Below are 24,921 nucleotides of genomic sequence, written 5' to 3' on the forward strand. Positions count from 1 at the left end.
AGTTCCAGCCTTGTTTTACCTCAGTCACACCTCCTCACCGAGCTTGACGAGACCGGCTTCTGCTTCTCTTCCCCTTCCCGGTTACCCTGTGTCCAGCCATTTTGAGTTAAATCATAGAGCCATTTTTCTACCTGCTATCTTTTGTTCCTTGTGGCTTGTCTTAGGTCTAAAGTTAGCTATAGCCGCCTTGAAGCCACAGTCTTCCCAAGTCTGCAAGACTCCAGTGTCATTTTTCCTTAAGACTGAAAAACAAAACAAAACAAAATAACAAAATAACAAAACAAAACTGAGACCAGTGAGTGACCTAGCTCTGAAGGGACACCCAAATACAGGAGCAGATTGCCTGGAGGGTCCTCTCCAGCCTGAGACAGAAGGGGTGGGAAGGGGCTTGTCGTCTCAAATTCCACTCAGACGGAGCTTGGGAGCATGAGAACACATGGCTTTTAGAGAGCCACCTCCCCTCACACAATTCAGGGAACTTTTTAACCAGGCTTCCTGGCTATTTTAAAACCCGGGCGCTTCGGGCTGTTTCCTGTGGCTGCAGACGCCCAGGAGAGTAAGACAGGGCTCCAGATTCAACAGATGCCTGCGAACTTGATATTTAAAAAATGAATTTAATCCAGGTTCTTTCTCTCTCTGAAACCTCACCAGGTTTTCCTAGATTCAAAAGTTCCAAACAGTTTAACTGGCTTCAGATTTGGACTCAGAGGTGATGTCGTGACGAAATGACTTGTGGGAAAGCTGCCTTGGGTGGCATAGGTGAGACTGATGAAAGCTGCTCCTGTGATTGCAGACGTAAAATCAGCTTTCAGTAGAGTTGTCTTGATGTAATAAAATGTGGCTAATGTCCTTCAGTGAGAGTCTGTGAGTATGCACGCCCTAAGGACAGAGCAGTGTGTTCCGCTGACCTCTGAAACACATACACACCCTGAGATTTACTGAGTCATAAGCCGGTCTACACCAGCTCCCGATTTCTTTATCCTGCTTGGTCACCTCCCGAACTTGGGGTGTGGGGGTGGTCACTTTGATCTAATGTTCAAGCTGGACTGAACCATCTCTGTTACTCTGGAGTCACTTATTGCCCTGCCCTGTTGGGAGAGCATAGAACTCAGGATACGGAAGAATGGCTGCCTGTGGGCAATGCAGTGGCTCTAGATGGATGAGGCAACAGGCTAAGAGCACTTCCTGTGCTCACAGAGGACTTGGGTTTGGTTGGCAGCACCCACGGGGCCATGCACAACTGTCCACAACTCCAGTTTCAGGGAATCCAACAACCTCTTCTGGTTTTCTCCTGCCCCAGGCACACACATGCTACACACACATACAAATGTGGGTGAAACATTTATATACACAAAATAAAAATAAATCTAAAACAAAGAAGAAAATAAAATCATCTTCATTTTTTATTACTTATAGGGGGTGCGCATGCATATGTATGTACCTCTACGTACATATGGAGGTCAAAGGACAACCTATGGGAATCTCCTCTTCTTCCATCATGTGGGTCCCAGGGATCAAACTCAGGTGGTGAGGTTTGTTGGCAAGTGCATTTCCTGTTAAGCCATCTCACTGGCCCATACTCGTTCTCCTTAAAATGGCAAGTAGTAACACTGCAAGTAATCACAGACATTTCTAGAAGGACCCTTATGGCATTTCAGGTGAGGCACGAGATGCAACCAAGCACCAACTGCTACAACTATGGCTTCACAGTCAAACCCGGAGAGCTGCAAGTCAAGGAACAGCAAGGTGATTCAGGGTTTTGTGTGTATCTTAAGGGGTAGGATTGAGGTGAGAGCCAGAACAAAGCTGATACCATCATCTAGGTCACTTAGGAAGCAAGACTGAGAATGGTTGCACAGGTTCTAAAAACATAATTAGACGTTGGTGTCTTCATTTCCTCTTCACCATAGTCAAGCTCATTTGATGTGGGCAGTGTTTACCCAGAGGGATACAAAACACGAAGTACAAATTAGAGAAATTGTTTTCCTCTTTGGAAACATTTTTTTTCCGTAAGGAGGAAGTGGTGTGTTCCAAAGCATTCTAGATGGACACCTGAACGGTCCTTAAGGAAAGAGCTATCCGTGTTGGTATCATACAGACAAGGCTATGTACAACTGCATCACACAGGCACCACCATTCCTGGAGCAACTAGAGACTGTCAGGGGTCTCTGGTTATCATTCGGATTTGCCCACAGGCCCTCTCTGGTTATCGTTCCCTAGATCCATGATGCCCACGACACAGAGCTGGGAACGATCATGACCACATTGCTTTCAGCTGCTGTGGTGAATCGGGCCATCAGTGACCCTGGCCTCACCTTCTAGAAGAGTGATTATGGAGTCAGCAAGAACAACTATGAAGCATACGCTGTGAGTAGGGGTCGGATGGAAGCACAGAATACGAAAACTCCAGTATTATACTGGCTCTATGATTAGGATGCATTAGAAAAATGGGCGTTTAATCTGACACATTTACAGGTATAAGTATGTATTCCCTTATAAATCACCATTGCCTGGAATCTCCCACTAAAGTGAGCAGGAAAATGAAAGCTTAAGCATTTCAGTCAGTGTCCATCTGATTGCTGTGTACAAATAATGTGGAGAACAACAGACAGATGGGGACACATGAGTGCAAGTCTTTAGAGATGTCCTTCCACACCACATGCCAGCAGCTACCAAATGATACAGAACTCTTCAGTGGATTCTGACACATAACACTTGGCTGGAGCTCAAGGAGGAAGGGTACCAGGGAGTAAGATTTCAAACAACAGACAGTAGCAACATCATTTTCTGGAAGTATGGGTATTAGGGGATTTCCTTCTGCCGTGTGTGTGTGTGTGTGTGTGTGTGTGTGTGTGTGTGTGTGTGTGTGTGTGTGTGTGTTTGTGTGAGAGAGAGACAGAGAGACAGACAGAGAGACAGACAGACAGACAGAGAGAGAGAGAGAGAGAGAGAGAGAGAGAGAGAGTGAGAGAGAGAGAGAGAAATGTTTCTTGTTCTTTCTGGCACTGTGCTGCATCTCCTGTCTCAACTCCATTTGGTAAAGAATTCTTTTATATATTATCTGAAGTTTATTCTTGTATTTGACCTATGGTGATAAAAACCATTCTTATTCCCTATGCACAAAGACACGCCTTTTAAACTGTTTACAGATCCTAACTGGATACAGTGGCACACACTTGTGGTCGCCGCTACTGGTGACAGAGTGGGAACTAAGCCTAGCTCCCTCGAGATTACCATTTGAAAGAAGTCAGGCTGTACAGGAAGACTGGAAGCCCTTTCTAAGCCCAGCTTCATTTTACAGAATACAGTGTGTGTAGAAACAAAGCCCTCAGACTACAACCAGGGAGGGTGGGGGCTGTAAAGGACCCTAATGCTGCCTGTCAAGATTCTTTCTTTTCTCAGCATCCTAGCCCACATCCATTCTCAGGCGTGCATTTCCCTTCTGTTTACTTCTGCCTTTTTCTAACTTAAAAGGAGAGATGCCCCCCCCCCACTGTTCCTTCCTCCCAGGACATGCCCAGGCTCTTCACCTAACCTGCCTTGTGTTATTCTCTCAAACACTAATGAAGTAGTCCCTGTGTTTGTTTTGATTTGGTTTTTGTTTTTGTTTTTGTTTTTTTTTGTTTTTGAGACAGGGTTTCTCTGTGTAGCCTTGCTGTCCTGGAACCGGCTCTGTAGACAGAGCTGGCCTCAAACTCATAGAGATCCGCCTGCCTCTGCATCCCAAGTGCTGGGATTGAAAGTGTGTGACACTTAGAAATGGCTCGGAGTCCATTTCTAAATTCTTGTGTGAATGAGACTAAGAGTCTCCGTTTCCCCGGTAAAACTGAAGAGTATGAGGAGGGCAAATCAATTGAGGTCAGGCGTTAGAGGTCAGCCTGGGCAATGAATTACTAAAGCTTCTGGATCTAAAAGTCTCTGCGGGCCTGTAATATTTAAAACTTGACGTTTAGTAACTTTAGCTTCCATGGAGTTTTGGGGTGATGGGAAACTGTTGGTTCTTTGGGAATTTTTTGCTTTGTTTTAAACAATTAGCCTTTATTCAGAGTGTCCCAGTTGAGAGTTAGAAGGTGAGGTCCTCGTAGTAGTCAATATGCCTTCTTAAGGGCCTTCCCTTACAGTGTTGAAAAGTAAGCCCAGGAAAGAATTTGGCGCAACTGTCAGTCATCCGCCTTGTTTTAAAGCATTACCCAGCCAGTGAGGAAAGGAGTCGGGAGTATGTGTGGGAAAAGGCAGGGTTAGCAATTTATTGTCAGGCATGACACTTTTCTTTTTCAATTGACAGGTTCCCTCTCCAGGCAGTGTCACGTGCTCCAAACTGAAGCATTTAGCAGGGCATTGCTGGTTAAGCAAACAAACCCAGCCATTTGAATGCAATGATTAACTGGAAGCCAGGGGAGCAGGCAGTTACCAGACTTCCACTGGACAAAGAGGATTGGCTTGGAGTTCCAGAGCGATGCATTGCACGAAGGTCACTGATAGTGATTTCCCTGTAGGGACAGGTAGGGTCACTGACCCCATGATCCTCCCTGGGGTGGGGCAATTTTGTGTAGTAATTGTCTGTAAATTGGTTAGAGGCTGGACAGTGGAGGCGCTGCTGAAGTAGTTCAATGACAAATGAAAATATAAGCAAGCTGGGAAGAGGGAAGGGAGAGGAGAAAGGACCAAGGAGCTGCACGCGGCTCATCGGAATCGCATTCAGGTAGGATGACGCCTGGACTTGGAGAAAATGTGAGTTAAAGGAAGTTCTGCTCCAATCCTCTCTCTAAAGACATTTTGCTCGTTTCCTGGTTTTGGAAGATGGGCTCCTGGAACTACTGTCTTTTTAGTCTGTCTCTTCTTACTACCTTGGCGTTTATATTTATTTACAACAGCAAGTTGTGGGGAGCCAATTATTTCCCAAGAGTGATTGCCAATGCTTCAATCTTAGCAGAAGTCTGTTTGCAGGTGTTTAGTGGGGAGAGATTTTATACAGCAGACAGCCCAAAGAAAACTACCCTGGAAAACTGTTCCGAGTACAGGGCTCAAAATCACTATATAACAGAGACTCTCTCCGAAGAAGAAGCCGGCTTCCCTTTGGCGTTTACACTGACAATCCACAAAGATTTTGACACATTTGAAAGACTCTTCAGGGCGATTTACATGCCCCAGAACATCTACTGTGTGCATGTGGATAGGAAGGCAACAGAGACCTTCAAAGACGCCGTCCAGCGATTACTGAGCTGTTTTCCCAATGCCTTCCTGGCCTCTAAGATGGAGCCTGTGGTCTATGGTGGCTTCTCCCGCCTCCAGGCTGACCTGAACTGCATGAAAGATCTGGTGGCCTCCAAGGTCCCCTGGAAATATGTCCTCAACACCTGCGGGCAGGACTTCCCCCTGAAAACCAACAAGGAAATAGTTCAGTACCTGAAAGGGTTTATCGGGAAGAATCTCACCCCAGGGGTCCTGCCTCCAGCTCACGCCATCAGAAGGACCAAGTACATCCACCAGGAACGGTTAAACCGAAAGAATCCCTACGTGCACAGCACATCAGAATTAAAAGCTCCTCCTCCTCACAATATGACCATTTACTTTGGCACTGCCTATGTGGCTCTCACCCGCGAGTTTGCTAACTTTGTCCTCAAAGACCAGCGTTCACTGGACTTAATCTCCTGGTCCAAGGACACCTACAGTCCCGACGAACATTTCTGGGTGACACTCAATAGGATTCCTGGTATGTATACTGTTTCTCCACTCTCACCTTCCTCTCAATGGTGGTATTGTTATTATTATTATTATTACTATTATTATTTTAAAAAGACTTGGTTTTGCTGCGTGCAGTCCAAGCTGGCCTGGAGTTCCTGAAATGTCATGACTTCCTGAGTATCTATCTGCACAATCACAGTTATGAGCCACTATGCTTGTCTTCATTTTCGTTAATTTATATGACATTATCCATGCTGTATAAGCTTCTCAAAAGATGATAAAAATAAACAACAAAAGCAGATTTTTTTAGATGGCAGGGTGGGTGGAGTTTTGAGACAGGATTCCTCTGTGCAGCTGTAGCTGTCCTGGAACTCGTTCTGTAGAACAGGCTGTCTTTCCTTGAACTCTGTTCCCTTAGTGCTAGGATCAAAGGCATGGGAACACCCTCCCACCCCCCACTCTGCAGCAAAAAAAGAATTTAAAATAACAAACTTCTTGGCAGTTTCCAATGTTAGTTTTGAATGTGGAATGTGGAATATATATTCATTGTTGTTTTTTTTAATTATTAGTTTTATTGGCAGATCGTGATGTTATACATTGATGAGTAGAATGTGTTTGATGTGAACAAACAGTATGGATGAATGACAAGCTACTGAGCATACCTTGCTTACCTATCATTTCTACGGGAGACTCGTGAAAGTTGCTGTCTTAGCTGGTGTGCAGTTGTCGGTCACCCTGTTACGCTGTCTTCTCTAACTCATTCCTCCGTCTGTCTGGGATTTTGTACCCTTTGGTCAGCAACTCTCTATTCACTCCCTACAGACACCATTCTACTCTTCTATCAATTCCTTTTTATTTTTATGTTTTTAGGGTTCAAGGATCTATGAAATCATATGGTATTTTATCTTCCAGTGTCTGGCTTTGTTCAGTTTACATCATGTTTTCCTAATTTATTCATGTAGTTACAAATGACCAGCTTCCACCTTTTGAAAGACTGAGTTCCATTCCTTTTTTTGTGTGTTTATGTGTGTGTGCGTATGCATATATACATACCATATGTGTGTGTGTGTGTGTGTATCACATGGCTGTCAATAGAAACAAAAATTCTTTACAGGAGTTTTGTTCACAGACAGGGAGATATGACTCGAGCCTGTTTTATAGATGAAAACTAGATCAGCAGAGTCAAGGTGAAAACTTGATGGTGTGGCTTTGCTTTTGTTCACCTCATCAGCTCTGGGCCCATAGACCCATCCTAGATGTATGTTTTCTCCTGACACAAGGCAGGAGGCTGAGGAAACACTAACTGTTTAAAAGGAAAAAAATGTGAAATTAATTCCTATTTTATTTATTTATTTATTTTGGTTTTTCGAGACAGGGTTTCTCTGTATTGTTTTGGAGGCTGTCCTAGAACTCGCTCTGTAGACCAGGCTGTCCTCGAACTCACAGAGATCAGCCTGCCTGGGATTAAAGGCATGCACCACTAACGCCAGGCTAATTCCTATTTTAAAGTAACACTATTATGAGGCAGGGAGAGGTGACACACATCATTAATCCCATCATTTGGGGAACAAAATCAGGCTAAGCTCTATAAATTCAAGGACAGCCTGGTTTACAAAATGAGTGCCTGGCCATCTAGGACTACATTGATATGACAGAGACAGAGAGAGACAGAGAGAGAGAGAGAGAGAGAGAGAGAGAGAGAGAGAGAGAGAGAGAGAGAGAGAAAGGGAGGAGTGAGAGAGAAAGAAAAACATTATAGTGTTGGAGAGATGGCTCAACAATTAAGAGTTCGGATCCTAGCACCTACATCAGACAGCTCCAGGTGATCTGATGCCCTCTTCTGGTACCCAAGGACGCCTTAACTCACTTGCAGATACCCACACATAGATAACACATACATATATATAATTCAAGAAAAAACAAAATATTTGTTGGAAAGGAAAATAAAACTAAGATTAAATAATAAAAATATGATTTGAGTGCTGACTTGAATATTTTTGCACCCATTACCTCCTGGTTAAATTCCTATCCTTTCAAATGGTCTATGTCTACAATCCCAGCATTTGGGAGATGGAGGGATTAGGAATTCAATGTCATTTTGGGTAACACCAAGAGTCCAAGGCCAGCCTAGTCTACACCCCTGTCTCCAAAAACCAAAACTTAAAAAACAAAGTATAAATCGAACAATGGTGGCTCACACCTTTAATCCCAGCACTTGGGAGACAGAGGTAGGCTGATCTCTGTGAGTTCAAGGTCAGCCTGGTCTACAGAGTGAGTTCCAGGACAGGCTCCAAATCTACACAGAGAGACACTGTCTCAAATAAAAACAAACAAACAAAAAAAGAGAGAGAAAAGAAAGGACTAAGATAAACAAAAAGATACTCGATCTGAAAAAGACCTGAAGTGTCTCAATGAAGAAACTTGTCACTAAAGAAAGAACAGATGCCGCAGTGTGGGAAAACCGGTCTGGGTCAGTAGACAGGAGCTTGCGAAGCTGAGGCTCTGGGAACACAGTGGGCAGCTGTGTAACGCTAAGCAAAGCTAAGGGGGCAGAGGCGGAGAGAGCTGTGGAGGAACCCCCTATGTTGGACATGTATGGTCCAGAGTCTCTTCCGTCCCAACCCAAGTGTCCACAATTGTTGCCAGTTTATTGAACAGAAACTACTGGGTGATGAAGGCAAACGATTACCGGTTATTATCACAAGAAATAATGGGGAGTCTGAAACGGGTCACCAGCTCCCCCCCCACCTGTTTCCTCATCCCAAAAGAGGTGCATTCCTCGGCTTCTCCTTATCTTTGGGTCACATACTTCCCAATAAAAACTCTGCCCTTTGGAACAAACCGCTCCTTTCCATTGGCTAGCTGAGCGGCGACAGAGTTCCAATAACATTTGGCAACACCTTGTCTCTGCATGATTCATGCATTGGACCAGGGCTTTGATTTGTACCCTGGTGGGCAATGGTATCAGCAAAGCAAGGGAAACCAAAGGTGCTGATTCATGGGATTGTGAGTAGCTCCTGGGTTAAGAGGGTGGAGGTTGCCTCCTTGCTGCAGAACAGTGTGTGGCCTTGCCCACTCTTCTGCTTTAGGCAGGCCTGTATATAGACCTGGGTCAGATGGCGAAAGTGAATCAGAGGCCTGGGTGTTTGTCTTGTTCAACTGTTAGTCTGCCAACTTGAAAAACAGCGGCATTTTTGTGGCAAGGGTTCTTCTAGTGATGTGTGAGGCTTGGGCAAGAGGATAAATTATTATGTTGGTCACAGTGATTAGAGGTTTATGATGAAGATTCTCAATGATGGCAAAGGACAGAGGGAAAGGTCTCACAACTGGAAAGGACCAGGGCAAGTAAGTGAGTTCAAACTGCAGTGTCCTGGAATAGCTTTGAGTGTGGCCCGACACATCTGTAGAGGACAGAGTCATGTCATGATGTCAAAAGACTGGACATTCTTGGACCAGGGCAGGCAAAAAGAATCTTCGAATTGAAAAAGATTTGGAGAATCTTAAAAGATTTGTCGTATAGGGAGGTGGAAGCTAGACAGGAGTTCAAGGCGAGCTTTAGCTATACAGCAAGTTCCAGGCCTATATGAGAGTCCAGCTCAAAAGTAAAAGTTTGGGTAGGGGTGTGGCTCAGGTTGTAAAGTGCTTACTGTTAGGAATATCACGTGAAGGTGACTACCGCGTGGGAACCTTGGCTTGTCCCACGGCAGAAGGTCAGGACCACGGGAAACAGACTGCAGATGTGACTTGTATGAAGGTTTATGGGGGGGGGGTTAAGAAAATAAGGGAAGGAAAGAGAAAAGAGATGACACAGACAGAAAAGAGATGCCTCCTCAGAGAGAGGACAGAAAGAGAGAGGGAAATGGGTGGAGTTCTTTTCTTAAAGGGCCAGGGTGGTACGCCTGCCAAGTGTGCAGAGGGTGGCGCACTGCTGAGCTGGGTTCTCAGGGGAAGAGCCAGGCCTGCCTGAATTAGGAGACTTACACCCAAGCTTGGTCGCTGCCAGCCACACGAAAAGGCTAGGTATGGCTGTATACACCCGGAATTTCATTGCTAGGGAGTAGAGATGGGAGGGTATTTGGGCCTTGCTGACTGGTTAATCAGCTGCCTGAACCAGGAACTCAAGGCTCAGGGAAAGACCCTGTCTCAAAAAAATTAGGTTCAACTAGCAATTGAAGAAGACAACATTGATTTCTGGCTTCCGTATGCATGTGCTCACAAGTGAGCACACCACAAACATATATGCATAGAAACACACAATTTTTTTTATTCAGATAAGAATAAATTAAGATTCTCTAATGAAAGAAAAATGGAACTAATTTTGGAAGAAGAATCTAGGATAACAGATTCTAAATCTCACTTTCATGGAGAACCAGACCAACATTGCCCAAGAAAATTTAGTGTTGACCACATGTATACTTTTTGAAATTTTTTATTTCATTTTATGGGCATTGGTGTTTTGTCTGCATGTATGTTAGTGTAAAGGTGTCAGATCTTGAAGTCATGGGCAGTGTGAGCTGCCGTGTGTGTGGGTGCTGGGGATTGAACCCAGGCAGTCAGTGCTCCTAACCGCTGAGCCACCAATCCAGCCCCACACGTCTACTTTTAAAGTTCATAGGAGCCACACTAAAACAAACAAAAAGAAACCGGTGAAGTTGATATAAACAACATCTTAAGTGTGTTGGTAAGTGTGTTAATCACAAATACCACTTCTCCACATGACCAGTGGGTGGGGTCTGTCACGACAGGATCATGTTGTTCATACACCAGTCCAGGCTGCCAGGAAGCAATGATCAGCTTGTCTCAGTTTGTTTCGTTTTGCCTATTTTCCTTGCTTTCCAGAGTTCCTGCTTATTGGGATGCACTAACCTGTGACTCAGACGTTCTCCACTTGAGTGTATGTCTGATTCTGTGCTCGTGCGTCTCTGAATGTCATTTGCAGATCCTGCAGCAGAAATGCTGTGAGATTGACATTAATCTCCTTGCACACAGTTGCCTGAATGTATGTTCCAAGTGGAGCATCTACTAGAACCCACGTGGTACTGTCCTGTGGTTTGAAAGGAGGAAACAAAAACATGGCTACCTGCACATATAACCTTTGAGACGTTCTTTCCTTGTGTCTACTCAGGTAAACTGGGAGACCCGGCTAGCTCACAGGGAATTCACACCCAATAAACTTGGGTCACCATTGTGAAGCAGAAGTCCCTGAAAACAAAACAGGAGCAACATTGTTATACATTGTTATTAAATCGCTCTATAATAATAAGTGTCTGTTTCCTAGGGCTAGTGTATTCTGCAAACCATGGTTTTCAACCTACACTGAACTTGTGACCCCATGATGTATACCCACCCCTTTGTCTTGCTAAACTACTGAACCTGTGAGATGATTGCCCCTTTTGTCTTACTAAAATGTGTCTTCCCAATGCCTCTATGACTCCACACAGGCAGCCTGGAGCCCCGAGTTCCCCACTCTTCCATCCAGGTGCTAACAGAGAATGTTCTCAACACCTGTTTTCTCCCTCCTCATAAAAGGGACCTCCAAAGCCAGTGAGGGGCTCCTCTCTGAAACCCTGACTTGTGGGCGAGGGAGCCGGCTGTGGAATTGGTTTTTCTCAGGTCTAACTTCCCACTCTCACCTCTTTCTTGCCTTTCTCCCAACCAACTAACTCTTACCCAGTCATCTCTAATCCAGTCCGCAAGACGATGTCTAACTTTTAGACCATCACGGTACTGGGTTGTTGAGTGATTGTCACCTGCCGTTTTCCCTCTGGGCTACTGATCACATGAGTTGAATGGCTCCACTCCTGATTAGGAAATCATGGTGGGTTAGTTTCATCGGTCACACGTCCCTTAGCTCAAGGTCTTTGCTGCACCGTAGTATTTTGGATCAGAATGCATTTCAAATCTATGTTAAACTATGAATGAATGAGAGAAGAGCCTTTGGAGACTATTGTTTGTTAGAGGCAGGAGGGGGAAACAAAAGAATGCCAAGGTCCCCACGTTAGTCAGCTTTCTGTTGGTGTGACAAAAACAGAGCTTTATTCTTACTGTTTTGTTGTTTGCTTTTGGGACAGGGTCTCACTATGAAACCCTGGCTGATCTAGAAACATGTATACCAGGCTGCTCTGAACTCACAGCTATCCACCTGCCCCAGCCTCCCACGTGCTGGGATCAAAAGCATGCATCACCAAACACAGCCCATTTTTAAACAACGATGGTACAGAATAATTATTTTCCTGACTCACCTTCACACATGTCTTTCTTAGACTTGGCGCATTTACCCAAATGCCCATTCTTGTTTTCTCCTCCACCTTCCATTGGTCCTTGTTTGCCTTACACTGACCAAAACCAACCTGGAGAAGGGAATGGGTTTCTTTGACTTACAGACTACAGCCATCTTCAAGGGAACCAAGGCAGGAAACTGAAGGCAGGAACCAAAGAATAAAGCAAAAAGGAACTGTCCACTGGGTCGCTGTTTGGCTCAAGGTTACTGGGAAGCAAAACATGGGAGAGAATGGCCCAGGGACAAAACATGCCTTCAGGGAACCTTTTTCCAACAGGTTCAGCCACCTCCTGAGCTTCCTATCATCTTCCAATCTCCTATTAAACTGGGAAACCGTTGATGAGGTCAGAGCCCTCACGACCTAATCCCCACCTCCCTAATCTCTTCCTAAAACACCACTGCCTTAGGGGAGAAGCCTGAAACACACCAGTTTTTGCAAAGATATTTGAGTTCCAAACTAGCACAGTGCCCGAAGGGGAAAGAATAGAGAAAAGGAAAAATTGGAGATGGTGGTCCCGGAAAACAGACTCTACCTGTTTCCATGTTCCTACTGTTTCCATGTTTCTCACTGTTTCCATGCTCCAGTGCCCTTGGAGCTGGATTCTGAACCAACCCTGTCACAGCCTGTAGCAGCATCCATCCTGGACACTGCACATTGCATTTTCATTTCTAGTATGTCTCTGTTGTAAGCAGTTGAGATTGGTGTATTTGCTGAGCCCAGGTGCCAGGAGCAGAGCTTTAAGTGATGGGAGCACTTTGCCTCAAGAAGAACCAAGCAGACAGCACTTGAGAAATGACACCCAAGATTTCCTCTTGACCCCCCCACACCTGTGTACTCTCACCCACATAAACAGAAAAGAATAATAAAGATTATGTTGCCCCAGGGCTGGAAATATGGCTCAGAAGTTAAGAACATCTATCGTTCTTGCAAGGGACCCAAGTTCAATTCCCAGCATCCACATAAGGCAGCTTATGTAACTGGAACTCCAGGGAATGGCCCTGCCTCAAGTACATGCACATATACAGACAGACATACACATATGTCCATGCAAATAAATAATAATAAAATATTTTTAAAATTGCTTATGTTGCCCTTTTATTGTCTTTCAGTACCTCAAAGGATCAAACAGGGCCAATAAGCCAATTTTTATATTGCATTGTCCCCTAACAGCAATCTCTCTCTCTCTCTCTCTCTCTCTCTCTCTCTCTCTCTCTCTCTCTCTCTCTCTGTCTCTCTCAGCCAAGCATTTCATCCTGTGGTGACCTATCTTAATTTTAGCATGAGGAAGTTTTAAAAGTAGATTGGCAGACCCAACAATATGACTTATTGGGTAGGGGAACTTGCCACCAAGCATGATGACCTGAGTTCAGTTCCCAGAACCCACACATATACACATACCCAAAAGAATGAATTTAAAGACTTGTTTTAAGTAAAAAAAATAGATTGAAGAAACTGAGTGTTGAGGACAATGGGACCAGAACCGCTGACATCAACTGAAATGCATTTTAGATTTATGAGGACTATATGAGTGGTTTCACAGACAATCTACACATCTGCTTACTCTGCACAGTCAGATGGTACTCCTTGGAGGTATAGCATCATCACCATCACCATCACCATAGTCATCACTATTGTTGTGGTGCTGAGGGTGGCAACCGAGGGTAGTCAACTGCTTTGCCATTGACTACACCACCAACCTGCAGCAATGGGAATTAGCAGCCAATAAATAACCTGGCTTACAGCCTGGCTCTACCACTAACAGGCTTCAGGAAAAATACCTAATTTCTCAGAGCCTAATTTATCTTTTAGATCCTGAGGATGAATTATCTCTTTGTAAGCCTGGTACAAGGGTTAAAGAGTACACAAACTGACCCTGGCACATTGTAGGCACTCATTTGTTGCTAAAAGAAAGAGAGGAGCAAACATGGGTTTCTTTTCTTTTTCTTTCTTTTTTTAATATATATTTTGAGACATGGTTTCCCTATATGGCTCTACCAGTCCTGGAACTCACTCTGTAGACCATGCATCTTAAAGGTGTGTCCCCCTCACCTATTCCCACCCCCCACATGGCAAACAAGGATTTCTTGCTGTTGACTCTTGAGGGTTTCATATTACTATCTAAAATGCCTGTGTAAGGTTAAGAAAAGCAAAACAAAGTCCATGCGAGTTTGCTTTGGAAGGCATCAGGTAAAGTTTGTAATTAGGATGGAGAATGTGGCCACAGGGGTTTTGTCACCTGTGTCTGTCTGATCTCTTTTTTCCAGGAAGTACCACTCTGAGGCTGGTTAAAAGTCTCTCCTAAGTCGGGCGTTGGTGGAGCACGCCTTTAATCCCAGCACTTGGGAGGCAGAGGCAGGCGGATCTCTGTGAGTTCGAGGCCAGCCTGGTCTACAAAGTGAGTTCCAGGACAGCCTCCAAAGCCACAGAGAAACCCTGTCTCGAAAAACCAAAAAAAAAAAAAAAAAAAAAAAAAAAGTCTCTCCTAAGAGCTTAGGTCTCTTTAGGTCACTGCTCCCAAGACAAATGTCCTGCATGCCCTTGTACCTGCTCTCCCTTTGTTATGGAATGTTCTTTACTTTGTTCATTCCAATCAGCTGCCCTTGAGATTTAGCTGAAACGCCTGCTCTCCATTCCTTTCTCCTCCCCCAGAACCAGCCCCACATACTTCCCTTATGACACCTCCATTGTGTAAAGTGAGTCTCAGTGCCCCTTGTGACATGTTCCTGCATCCTCTGCCAATAGCAGATGTGAGGAAATTAATTGAATGACTGCAACCACATTCTAGATTTCATCTAACCTCATAAGAGGGGCGCTAAAAGCTTGCGGAATGAGGAACATGATTAGGGCAGAAAAGATTCATCATTCTTCTGGACAGGTTTACTTTCCATCCTGATTCAATTAATCTCAGGTGGAAAACAGGAAGGACCCCAAACCAGCATTATCTCATTATTCCCTAGAGCCTAGGGCCTAGACAATAAGATATAATCATACAAACACTGATTACACTGTTTTTACATTATGTTAGGTATTTAAAGTCATCCAGCTGGTTTAAAGTCTACAAAGGATGTTAGGTTCCATGCAGGTACTATGCCATGGTCTAGAAGGGACCAGAGCATCTGCAGAGTTCACCGAGGGGTCCGGAACTAGAACTCCACAGGTACCCAGAGAAAGCTGTACCATCATGCTTGTCTCAGAAAATATTGTCTACAAACACACTTTTCCTTCTCTTGCAGTAAGTTTATCTTATGATTTTGCAGTTCTGGAAGCCCATAGGGAGGAGTCCTATCCTACCATGCCCTCACCCGCATGAGCTTCTTCAAAAGGTATACCCTTTGTCACTTCTGTGACACCATTCAGAAAACACTCTTGGCAGTGTGGGTGATCTGTGGGGTTTTTCTCAGTCATCAGACTGCTCAGTATAAACAACCCTCTTCATGAGTCTGAACATTGAAGTTGTGTGGTTTTTGTTCCTGTCTAGAAAAGTGGGGGAAAAATAAAAAGTATTCATGGAATTTGCCTGAGTGATTTTGGCCCTGTGAGGCTTTGGTTTAAAAATATCCAGAAAATGTAGTCCAAGTGGGTTGTTTGGCTCTGATTTGAAATCTTGAGTAACTGTTCTTCCCAGATAGACTTCTATGCCAGCTTTACCCTCCTTCTTTGCTCTGGAAAGAAAAAAGCCAATTATTGTCATTGATTATTAGAATTCTTATTAATTATTTTGTGCTGGGGGCTAAGCCAATGTGAACCACTCAGGTATGTCACCCTCTCCTTCCTGCCACCTCTGCATTCTCCCAAACTTGTTTCCTCTGCCCCACCACCTGCTAGATACAGGAATTTTCTGTCTTTGTGAGTTCCCTTATGTTGTAAAGGAATCACCATGAATTCAAGGCTAGGTTTGGCTGCCTAGTGAGTTTCACTACAGCCAGGGTTACATATTGTGACCCTCCCTAGAAACGAATTAATGCCCTCTCCAAAGGAAACCTACCCAGATATGATGGTTTTTACCTGTAATCCCAGCCACTGACAGCTACTTCCCATGCCAATTCTAATTTAGGGTCACCTTTTCTGAAAGTTGTGTAAGTGGAAGCAGATGGTTGGGGCTCCTTTGTGTGGGAGCAACTTCACTCAGGCACGGTTTTGAGTTCGTTTGTTGCAGCGTATGTTACTGAGCTGTCAAGTTTGGGCGAATGGCTGACAGCATTCCCCATGTATTTGCTTTCCTTTGGGTATTCACATATGCATTTCTTGCAGGCTGGCCTCGAACTCACAGAGATCTGCCTGCCTTTGCCTCCCAAGTGCTGGGATTAAAGGCGTGTGCCACCAATACCCGGCAAAGAAAGATTTATTTATTATGTATGCAGTGTTACAGATGGTTGTGAGCCACCATGTGAGTGCTGGGAGTTGAACTTGGGACCTCTGGAAGAACAGGTAGTGCTCTTAACCTCTGAGCCATTTCTTCAACATTAAATGCTTTCTTTTAGAAGTTGCCTGGGTCATGGTGTCTCTTCTTAGCAATAGAACGTAACTGTCTAGGCGGCAAGTGCTCTTGACCTCTGAGTCACCTTTCCAGCACCTTCCATTGCTTCTTATCAGACAGTTGGTCACATTAACAAGAAAAATAAGAGGTGGCAATTGTTATCTTCTATTTGCAGACAAGGAAGGTGAGTCCAAAGCCAGGGTGGCATTGCTTAATCTAACAAGCCCCCCAGTGCATGGTCGTTCACAAGTTCCTGTAGCTCAAGCAAAGTATTCAGTGAAGATACTAATATTTGAATCACCAGAAAATATCTAAAGATTTTTAATGTTTTCAACTTCTAGTAATCAAAATTATTACACTTAAAAAGAATTTTACAGAGTTCTTTGTGCCACACATAATAATTAGCCACATTGCCCCATCATAATCCCCTCTCCCTCCCCCTCCCACTCTCCCTCCTTCTGTCATTCTCCAATTACATGAACATTTCCAAGTGAGTCCTGGCAAAGGCTCTCCTACATAATCAATAGATATTCATGGCATTTAATCCACAAACCCAATTCTAGAACTACATGTTGTGAACAATGCCAAAACGGCCTACACAAATCTGTGATCTGGGTCTTGAACTGTGCACTTGACTGTTACCTGGAACAATTTTTGTTTCTCTTTGGTGACTTTATCTTCTTTGAAGAATGCAGATTGGAAAAACCCTAACTAGATTCAGTTTATCTTTTGGGCAGCAATCCTAAAGAAATAATGTTACAAAGGCCTGCTATGTTTATTTGTCTCCATGGTGATGAGGTTACTTTTTATCAGTTGGTTAAGTCTGCCTGCCAAGTTTTTTCTCTGTAAAGTGAACTTATAGTATTTTGCATTTGTTATGAGATAGTTAACATTTTATAGACAGATAATTCTAGACTTTTTAGATACCCTGTTTGACAAATGTTCAGTCCTGTTTCATTCTCTTACAGATTGGTTTTGAAATATTCAATTATGGCCTTAACAGTTGCTGAATCCTGTTTTTCCTTTAACTTTTCATTCTCTGTTAGCTGACATCTGGCTATAAGGTAGAGCCATACTGTATCTGCATGAATTTATTTGTTTGGATTCCTTGTTCAGTCAATTGGTTACAATACACTGCTATTTCTCTTACTTTGCTGCTCCAGGTGTCCCAGACTTGGCTGGTGGGAGCCTTCAGCTCCTGTGTCTTCAGCAAACCCATTGTTCTTCCTGTCCCAGCACCGTATAGAAAAGGCAGGATTCATATGCGGCCAGCGTAGAAAGAAATTATAAGGAATATTATAATGCCTACAATCAATAATGGAATTTTACTCATTATTTTTTTATTTTTTACTTCCTTTTTTTTTTTTTAATCAAATCAATGTTTCTCTATGTAGCCCTGGCTGTCCTGGAACTAGCTTTGAGGACCAGGCTGGCCTCCAACTCAGAGATCCACCTGCCTCTTCCTTCTGAGTGCTGGGATCAAAGGTGTGTACAATCATCACCCAGCCTAGGAAAATATAATGAAACACACCCTGTAGGGGTGAGCCCACCCAAAGGAGCATGGACAGGGGTACAGAGGACAGGCGAGAATATAAAGGAAAGAGAAAGCAAAAGTCCTCTCTCTCTTGGAAGCCGGCCACGCTTCTCATCTTCTCAGCTTGTAAGTGCTTTCTCCTGTTGATAAAAATACGTGTTTCCCCATTGCATTGATTCCACGTCAACGCCCTCCCCCAGACAGGATTTTTCTGTGTAACCCTGGAGCCCTGGAACTCAAGCTCACTCTGTAGACCAGGCTGGCCTCACATTCTTCCTGCCTCTGCCTCCAGAGCACTGGGATTAAGGTGTGCAACACCACCCAGCTATGTTTACTCCTGGTCTTGAGTTAAGAATGGTTAGAAAAATGTACTAGGGTTCTGAATGTGGTTCAGTTGGGAGAGTGCTTGCCTGGCATGTACAAGGCACTGAGCTCAAACATTTCTACATAAACCAGGTAAGGTGACAATCTGTCATCCCAAACCATGTCGAGTTAGAGGCAGGAGGTTCTGAAGTTGCAGGTCATTCTTGGCTATATAATGTGTTTAAGGCCAGCCAGAGCTACCTGAGAGTTTAAAAAAAAAGGTAAAAAATAAAAAGAAGAAATGCTTCATGGACAGAATTCTTGGAGAACAGGGACTTTGGGACTCCAGTTCAAGATTATAGCTATGCTAATGTGACCAGCAACAGCAGGGCTAAAATCACCTTGACAATCCCAGCACTCAAGAGGTTAAGGCAAGCAAATCCATGAGAGTTTCAGGCCAGTCTGGGCTACTAGTGACTGGCTGACTCAAATAGAAAAGAAACCTCTAAAAGAAAAGAAGAGGTGAGGCGAGAAGAGTGGGGAGAAGAAGGAAGGGAGGGAGGGTGGGAGGGAGGAAGGAATGGAAGGAAGGAAGGAAGGAAGGAAGGAAGGAAGGAAGGAAGGAAGGAAGGAAGGAAGGAAGGAAGGACAGAGGGACGGACTGAGCTGGGCTGTTCAGACAAGCAGAATGGTGTGACAACAGGGAATCAAGTATTAGTGACCAAGCTGCTTTCTAGCACTGGGTGCACTCAAGATCTCCTTCTCTTATGTGGAAACTGAGGCAGGCTTAGCTTCCTTTTGCGTCCTCACTGGCACACCCATCTAGAGCGGGAGCTCACTGACATTCTTTATATAGAACAGTCCTCTCATAGGGTGGCTAGAAGCAGGGTAGGGGCTGAAAGGGCCATGTGGAAGCTAGTTGGTGAAATGGTGTAACTTCCGTTAAAATGACAACGGACTCAGATGGAATCTTATTACAGTATACCAATGTAACTTCCTCTGACCTCCACACCCATGCCATAGCGTGAACACCCACAATGTAACACATTAATAAATATTTTAAAAATCAGTGTGGTTGTAGGGACACAGCAGGTGGGGCAAGCCAGCACCCTGCAGATGTGTTCCTCACAGAGGTCAGAGAACAAGTCCATAGACAAGGAATTCTGCCAAGCATGGGAAACTTCCACCCATTGCCCCTTAAGCCCCAGAGACTTTCCCTTTTGGAAAATAGGGACTGTGTTTGTGAGAGTTAACTAAAAGTATTCTTCCTCTGATTTCTGTTGCCTGGTGTGTGTGTGTGTGTGTGTGTGTGTGTGTGTGTGTGTGTGTGTGTGTGTGTGGTGTGTATATGTGTGTGGTGTATGTGTTTGTGTTTGTGGTGTGTAGGGCAAAAGTCAACCTATGGTCTCATTCATCTAGTGGGCAGCAGCTCTCTCTTGCCTGAAGCTCACCAGTTAGGTTAGGCTGAGGATTCCCTGCCCAGGGATCCACTCGTTTCTGCCTTCCTAACCTGGGATTAGAATTATGTAATTGTTCTACCATACTCAGCTTTTTTTTCACATGGATTATGGGGACTGAACACGTGTGCTCATGCTTGCACAGCATGAGCTATTTCCCCAACTGACTTGGTTTTGGGGGAGGGGGTAGGTAACAATTAGAATGCTACAATCTTGTTGAGATGCTGACATGCTATGCCAGAAATCAAGAAAGACATATCTGCATCTTTTCACAGTGTCACAATTGATCAATAACAGGCTACATCAGTTTTTCTGGCTACAATGTGCAAGCTGGTCCCCATTTCTGCTGATGGCTGGCTACTAGCAAACACAGGTTCTTAGTTCATAATCTTAATTAGTGATCAAACAATATATATCACTCAGTAATTATATGTATAGATGTGGATATATATGTAGATTACACAATGAATAAAAGAGGGTTAAAGAGGCCTGCAGACAAGTTTAAGGAGTTGTGATAGCCTTCCTGGAAACAGAGGCAGCTAATTTGGACTCAGAGGGAACTCACTGCACATGGTGTAGGTGGAGTTTTCCTGTCCTGCTCCTTCCCAAATAACTGACTCAGAGACTTAATTGTAAATGCTCGGTCCATAGCTCAGGCTTGTTACTACCTAACTTTTACATTTAAATTAACCCATATTTCTTGTCTATGGTTTGCTTCCTCAGTGCTGGCTGCAGACTCCCCTGACTCCGCCCTTCTTCTTCCCATCATTCTCCTACCTAGTTTGGTTGTTCCATCTATAATTCCTACCTGGCTACCAGCCAATCAGCTTTTTATTAAACCAATCCCAGTGACAAATCTTCACAGTGGACAAAAGGAATTTTTTTTTACAGCGGTGAAAGCCTTCCTGGAAGCAGAGGCAGCTAGCTAATTCAGACTCAGAGGGAACTCACTGCACATGGTTAGACTTAATCTAAGTATTTCTCTTACCGGAGAAAAGGGTCTGGTCCTCTTACTCTGGTGGCCTGCATTGTGTCTATCTGTGCCTCTCTTTCCCAGAATCCTCCTTGACTCCTAGTCCCACCTATCTTGCTTCCCTATTAGCCAAGAGTGCTTTATTCAACAACCAATAAGAGACAGATTTACAGGATGACATCTCTCATCATATAAGTGTACTTTTAAGAACATTATTTGTTGGTCTGTGCTTCGGATGGTGCTGGGCAGGTGTGGATGTCTGTGTATACAGTGAGATACAGTCAGCCTGCCTCTGTGTTTGTGCCCCAAATGGAGACAGATGAAGTGATGCTCAGGCTTCAAGTCACACCTTTATTCATTGTAGAGTAACTCTGAGCAGGGCTCAACAATTTTACAAGCTGCTGATTGTGAGTTATGGGCCCATCCTCTGTGACTCTCAAGCTTGATAGTATCCCACTAGTGACCTAACATTCTGAATTTCAGTTTTCTCATCAGGAAAGTGAGGGTTATAGCTGCTCTTAAGGTCAATGATCCTGGCTTCCGTTCTACATCAATCTGGCAGTCTGTGAGGTCCCTGTCCCTCTTTACATGATCCAGAACCCAGCTGCCTTAAAGGGCCAATGCCTCGTTCTGTTCCCAGAGTGTCCTCTAGGACTAAGTGTTAACCTGAATTTCTTAATTGGTTTTCTGCTTCACATTGTTCACTGGGAGGTGACAGCTATATGATATCCAGGTAGTTGGTGTCTAAAGAACCAGGGTAGAAAACCCTGAATGGTCCCTGCTTTAGGAAGAAGCCCTTTGTGGAGAATGATCTGGGATGTGGTTCAACAGGGTATTTGGAGCTATTGATGGTTTGGAAGGGGCTCTTGATTTCCCCACTAACCTTAAAAGTATTTTCTGGAGAAAGGAACGTAACTGAGTTTTGGGAGCAAAAGCCTAACCTCTTGGAGCCACAACAGGCTCCCAAATGATGACGAAAGCAGTCAATGAGGAGTGGATGATGGAATTCTTTCAATGTGGCCACACTGGGGTCCGGTGAAATCAGCCTGCAGGGTCCTGATAGGAAATTTGGATTTATGAAAAGAAAGAAGTGAAGCAGAGGGCCACAGGCATGCTAACTCCGCCATCCCAGTCGGTCTGGGAGGTCAGGCTGATGACACTCCCTCTCCGGTTCTCTACGGCAGCCCGAAGACCTCTTTCCCACCGTGGCTGTCATCAGCGGAGGACATCATTCTGATTCTCAAGAGATGGTTCCTTCCACGCCAGGTTGCAGCCTCATCACGGGTGGCAGTTGTCCTCATCGGGTGTGGAGGTGTCAGTTTCTGCTACTCAGGGACTCCCAGGTGACTCAGGCAGAACAGTTATGGACAATGTTCTACATCTGGGCCTTCAGCCAAAGTAAAAGAGACAGGCAAGAAATGAAGGCAGAGACGTCAGGCTGTCATCCTGCTGGGAGTGACTTGTGAGCCTGTGTGAAGAGTCAGTGCTCTTCAGCAAAAGTAGTTCCAAGTGTCAGCTTCAGAACCGGGATCGCTCACTGTCCCTTCATGTTTGATAAACGGATACGTGTTCAGTATGATGCCCTGTCATATGCCATACACTCCTGTGAGCAACACTCCAGGGGACACTCTCATGTGTAACAGCACAGGTGACATGCACCCATTTGTGTCCTTATAGAAATATGCAACATGGCAACCACATTCGGCTCAACATTGTGTTCAGGAAATTTACTTTTTCTTATGACAGGCAGTTGAGTTATGTTCAAGATTTCTTACCAAATACAGAGAAGGAACAGGACCTGGAGATAGTTGTGGTGGTCACAGCTGGAGGGTGAGGCAGAGGATACTATTGGAATCTGGAGTAGGAGGACAGGATGGCCTCCAGACATCCTACAATGCACACACAGGCCCTTAGGAGGCGTTTTGGCCCTGGGTGTCAGCAGTGCTAGGGTTGAGCAATGCACTGTGAAATAACTGTTAACAGGCATTTGATTGTTTTACTTTAGGTCAAGTATGAGTCACAAGTTTATAGAAATGACTGAATTATATGCCCTTGGATAAGTATCTTTCTCCTGAGTGAGTAGGGTGGGGGGAGGCAGGGATGGGACCAGTCGAGACGAAACGACTGCTGGATTACTGTCAATTTCTCTAAGAGGTACTAATTACTCCTCTTTAGCAGGTTCTCATTGATCCATGCCTTCATTAATACTGCCCCCCCTTCTCGTTCCCCCTGTATAGGTGATGTATATGTGTGTGTGGTGTTCACATGTGTGTGGGTACATGTGCGGTCATCGGTTGACATCAAATGTCTTCATCCATTGCTTTCCACTTTTTTTGCTGAGGCAGGTCTCTCTGACCTGTGACTCTAAGACGAAGCCAGTCTCACCCCTGTGATTCCCTCCTCTGGCATCAAAGGCAGGCTGCCACACCCACCAGGCTTTTGTATGTTGCTAGGGAACTGAACTCCTGTTCTCACACTTGTGTGGAAAGCAATTTTTATCCACTAAGTCACATCCATAGCCTCTCAGGCTAGCCCATAGGATAACCTTGAACTTCAGATCCTCCTGCCTCCATTGTCTCAGTGCTGGGACTAGAGGAATGAATTGCCAGTGCTTGGCTTATGGGGAGCTAGATGTGGAACCCAGGACTTCCTGTGCAGAGGCTTATGGGGAGCTAGATGTGGAACCCAGGACTTCCTGTGCACTCTGCAATTGCCGTAGCAACTGCGCTCCAGGCCAGCCATTTTTGTGTTTTTTATTTTTTTAAATTCTTTCTTTAGACACCTCTCCACCCTAATTCAGAAAGACTAGATGTTGCACACAGTAGTGCTTGTTAAGTTCTCCTTCCCAGTGGCTTGTGAAGGACGGACCACACACAAGGGTACCGGCTGTGCACAGTAATCAGAGATGCATCGGGGATGAGTGACTTGTAGCTGGGGTTTCTCTTATTTCAGCGGCAGCCACCATATGTCTGTCTGCATGTTCAACTTCTCACAGTCTTCTCTGTACAGTCGGCCCTTCATGTCATAGCTCTGAATCCATGGATTCAACAAACCTCAGATAGAAAATATTCTCTCAAAAGAATATTGCATCTGGCAATTGGGTGTGGTGGCGTGCACCTGTAACCCAAGTACTTGGGAGGTAGAGGCAGAAAGACCAGGGGTTCAAGGTCAACCTCAGCTATACAGTGAGTTCAAGGCCAGCCTGGGCTACATGAGGCCTTGTCTTAAAAATAATTGCATCTGTACTACATGTGTACAGACATTTTTTTTGTCGTTACTCCCTACATAGCAAAGCCTGACAATGCTTTATATGACAATTATATTGCACTAGGTATTTGAAGACATCTAGGGGTGATTTTAAAATATACATGAGGATTTACATAGGGTATATGCAAATATTAAGTCTCTTTCCATAAGTGACTTGGGCATTCAAGATTTTGGTACCCTGGTGGGGATCAGAGGGTGCCTGAGAACCAATATTTTACATTACTGATGCTCTGGGCCAGACACTCCACCCATTCATTTTCCATGATAAATTGTGCTCTAAGGATCAGGTTATCGATCATTTTAGTTCATACTAATTTTTTTCTACATTGTACAGTGTTTTTTGTCACTAAACATTTTTTTCATATACAATATTACTCAGGGATAGCAAAAGAAGTCTGGTGGGAATATGGAGGGAATCAAGGAGTTTTGGTCTCTGGCCCATGAGTTTTCAAACCTTGATGCAGAGATCTGCACTATCACCATTATCTCAGACTGAAATGAGTGCCATCTGACTCCACTGGTCCCTACTGAACTCCTGGGGTGAAACTCAGATCTTGTATTTTAGCACCCCCACCCCAGTCCCAGGCAAGCCATTGATTTATTGATTTGTTCTGTCCTTACCCCACTACTACAGACACACCCAGTTTGGCAGAACACTTGTTTTGGTAACATAATTAAGGAGTTGTTACTTTCCCAAGGTTAAACAATTAATCTCTACAAGTGAATGTAAATTATATCTTGAACTATGATTCAGAGTCAGGAGGTGTTACCAAGCCAAGCACTGAGGCTAAGGCAAGAGAACTAATTCAAGACCAGCCTGGGGTTCATAGTGAGCTCCAGGTCAGCCAACCTGGACAACAGACTGAGGCCCTATCATTCTCTAAGGCCCCCAAAGCCAAAATCTTATTGTTTCTGATTGCTAAATGCAATACTGTCACGGCATG

The 24,921-nt window shown here is 44.4% G+C and overlaps 1 protein-coding gene across 2 annotated transcripts in view; it reads left to right on the top strand.

The window, feature by feature from the left end:
* Nucleotides 1–4,268: 4,268 nt before the first annotated feature.
* Nucleotides 4,269–24,921, top strand: part of Gcnt2 (glucosaminyl (N-acetyl) transferase 2 (I blood group)) — an 86,319-nt gene continuing 65,666 nt past the window's right edge. The window contains exon 1 of one of the 2 annotated variants that reach the window (XM_040755865.1): nt 4,269–5,713. In XM_040755865.1, coding sequence (XP_040611799.1) covers nt 4,801–5,713 — 913 coding nt within the window. In that variant the 5' untranslated portion in view covers nt 4,269–4,800. The remainder of the gene's footprint in view (nt 5,714–24,921) is intronic. The other variant, XM_021224978.2, reaches the window with a different exon arrangement.

The sequence above is a fragment of the Mesocricetus auratus genome, unplaced genomic scaffold, assembly GCF_017639785.1.
Source record: "Mesocricetus auratus isolate SY011 unplaced genomic scaffold, BCM_Maur_2.0 Super-Scaffold_100013, whole genome shotgun sequence".
Lineage (NCBI taxonomy): Eukaryota > Metazoa > Chordata > Mammalia > Rodentia > Cricetidae > Mesocricetus > Mesocricetus auratus.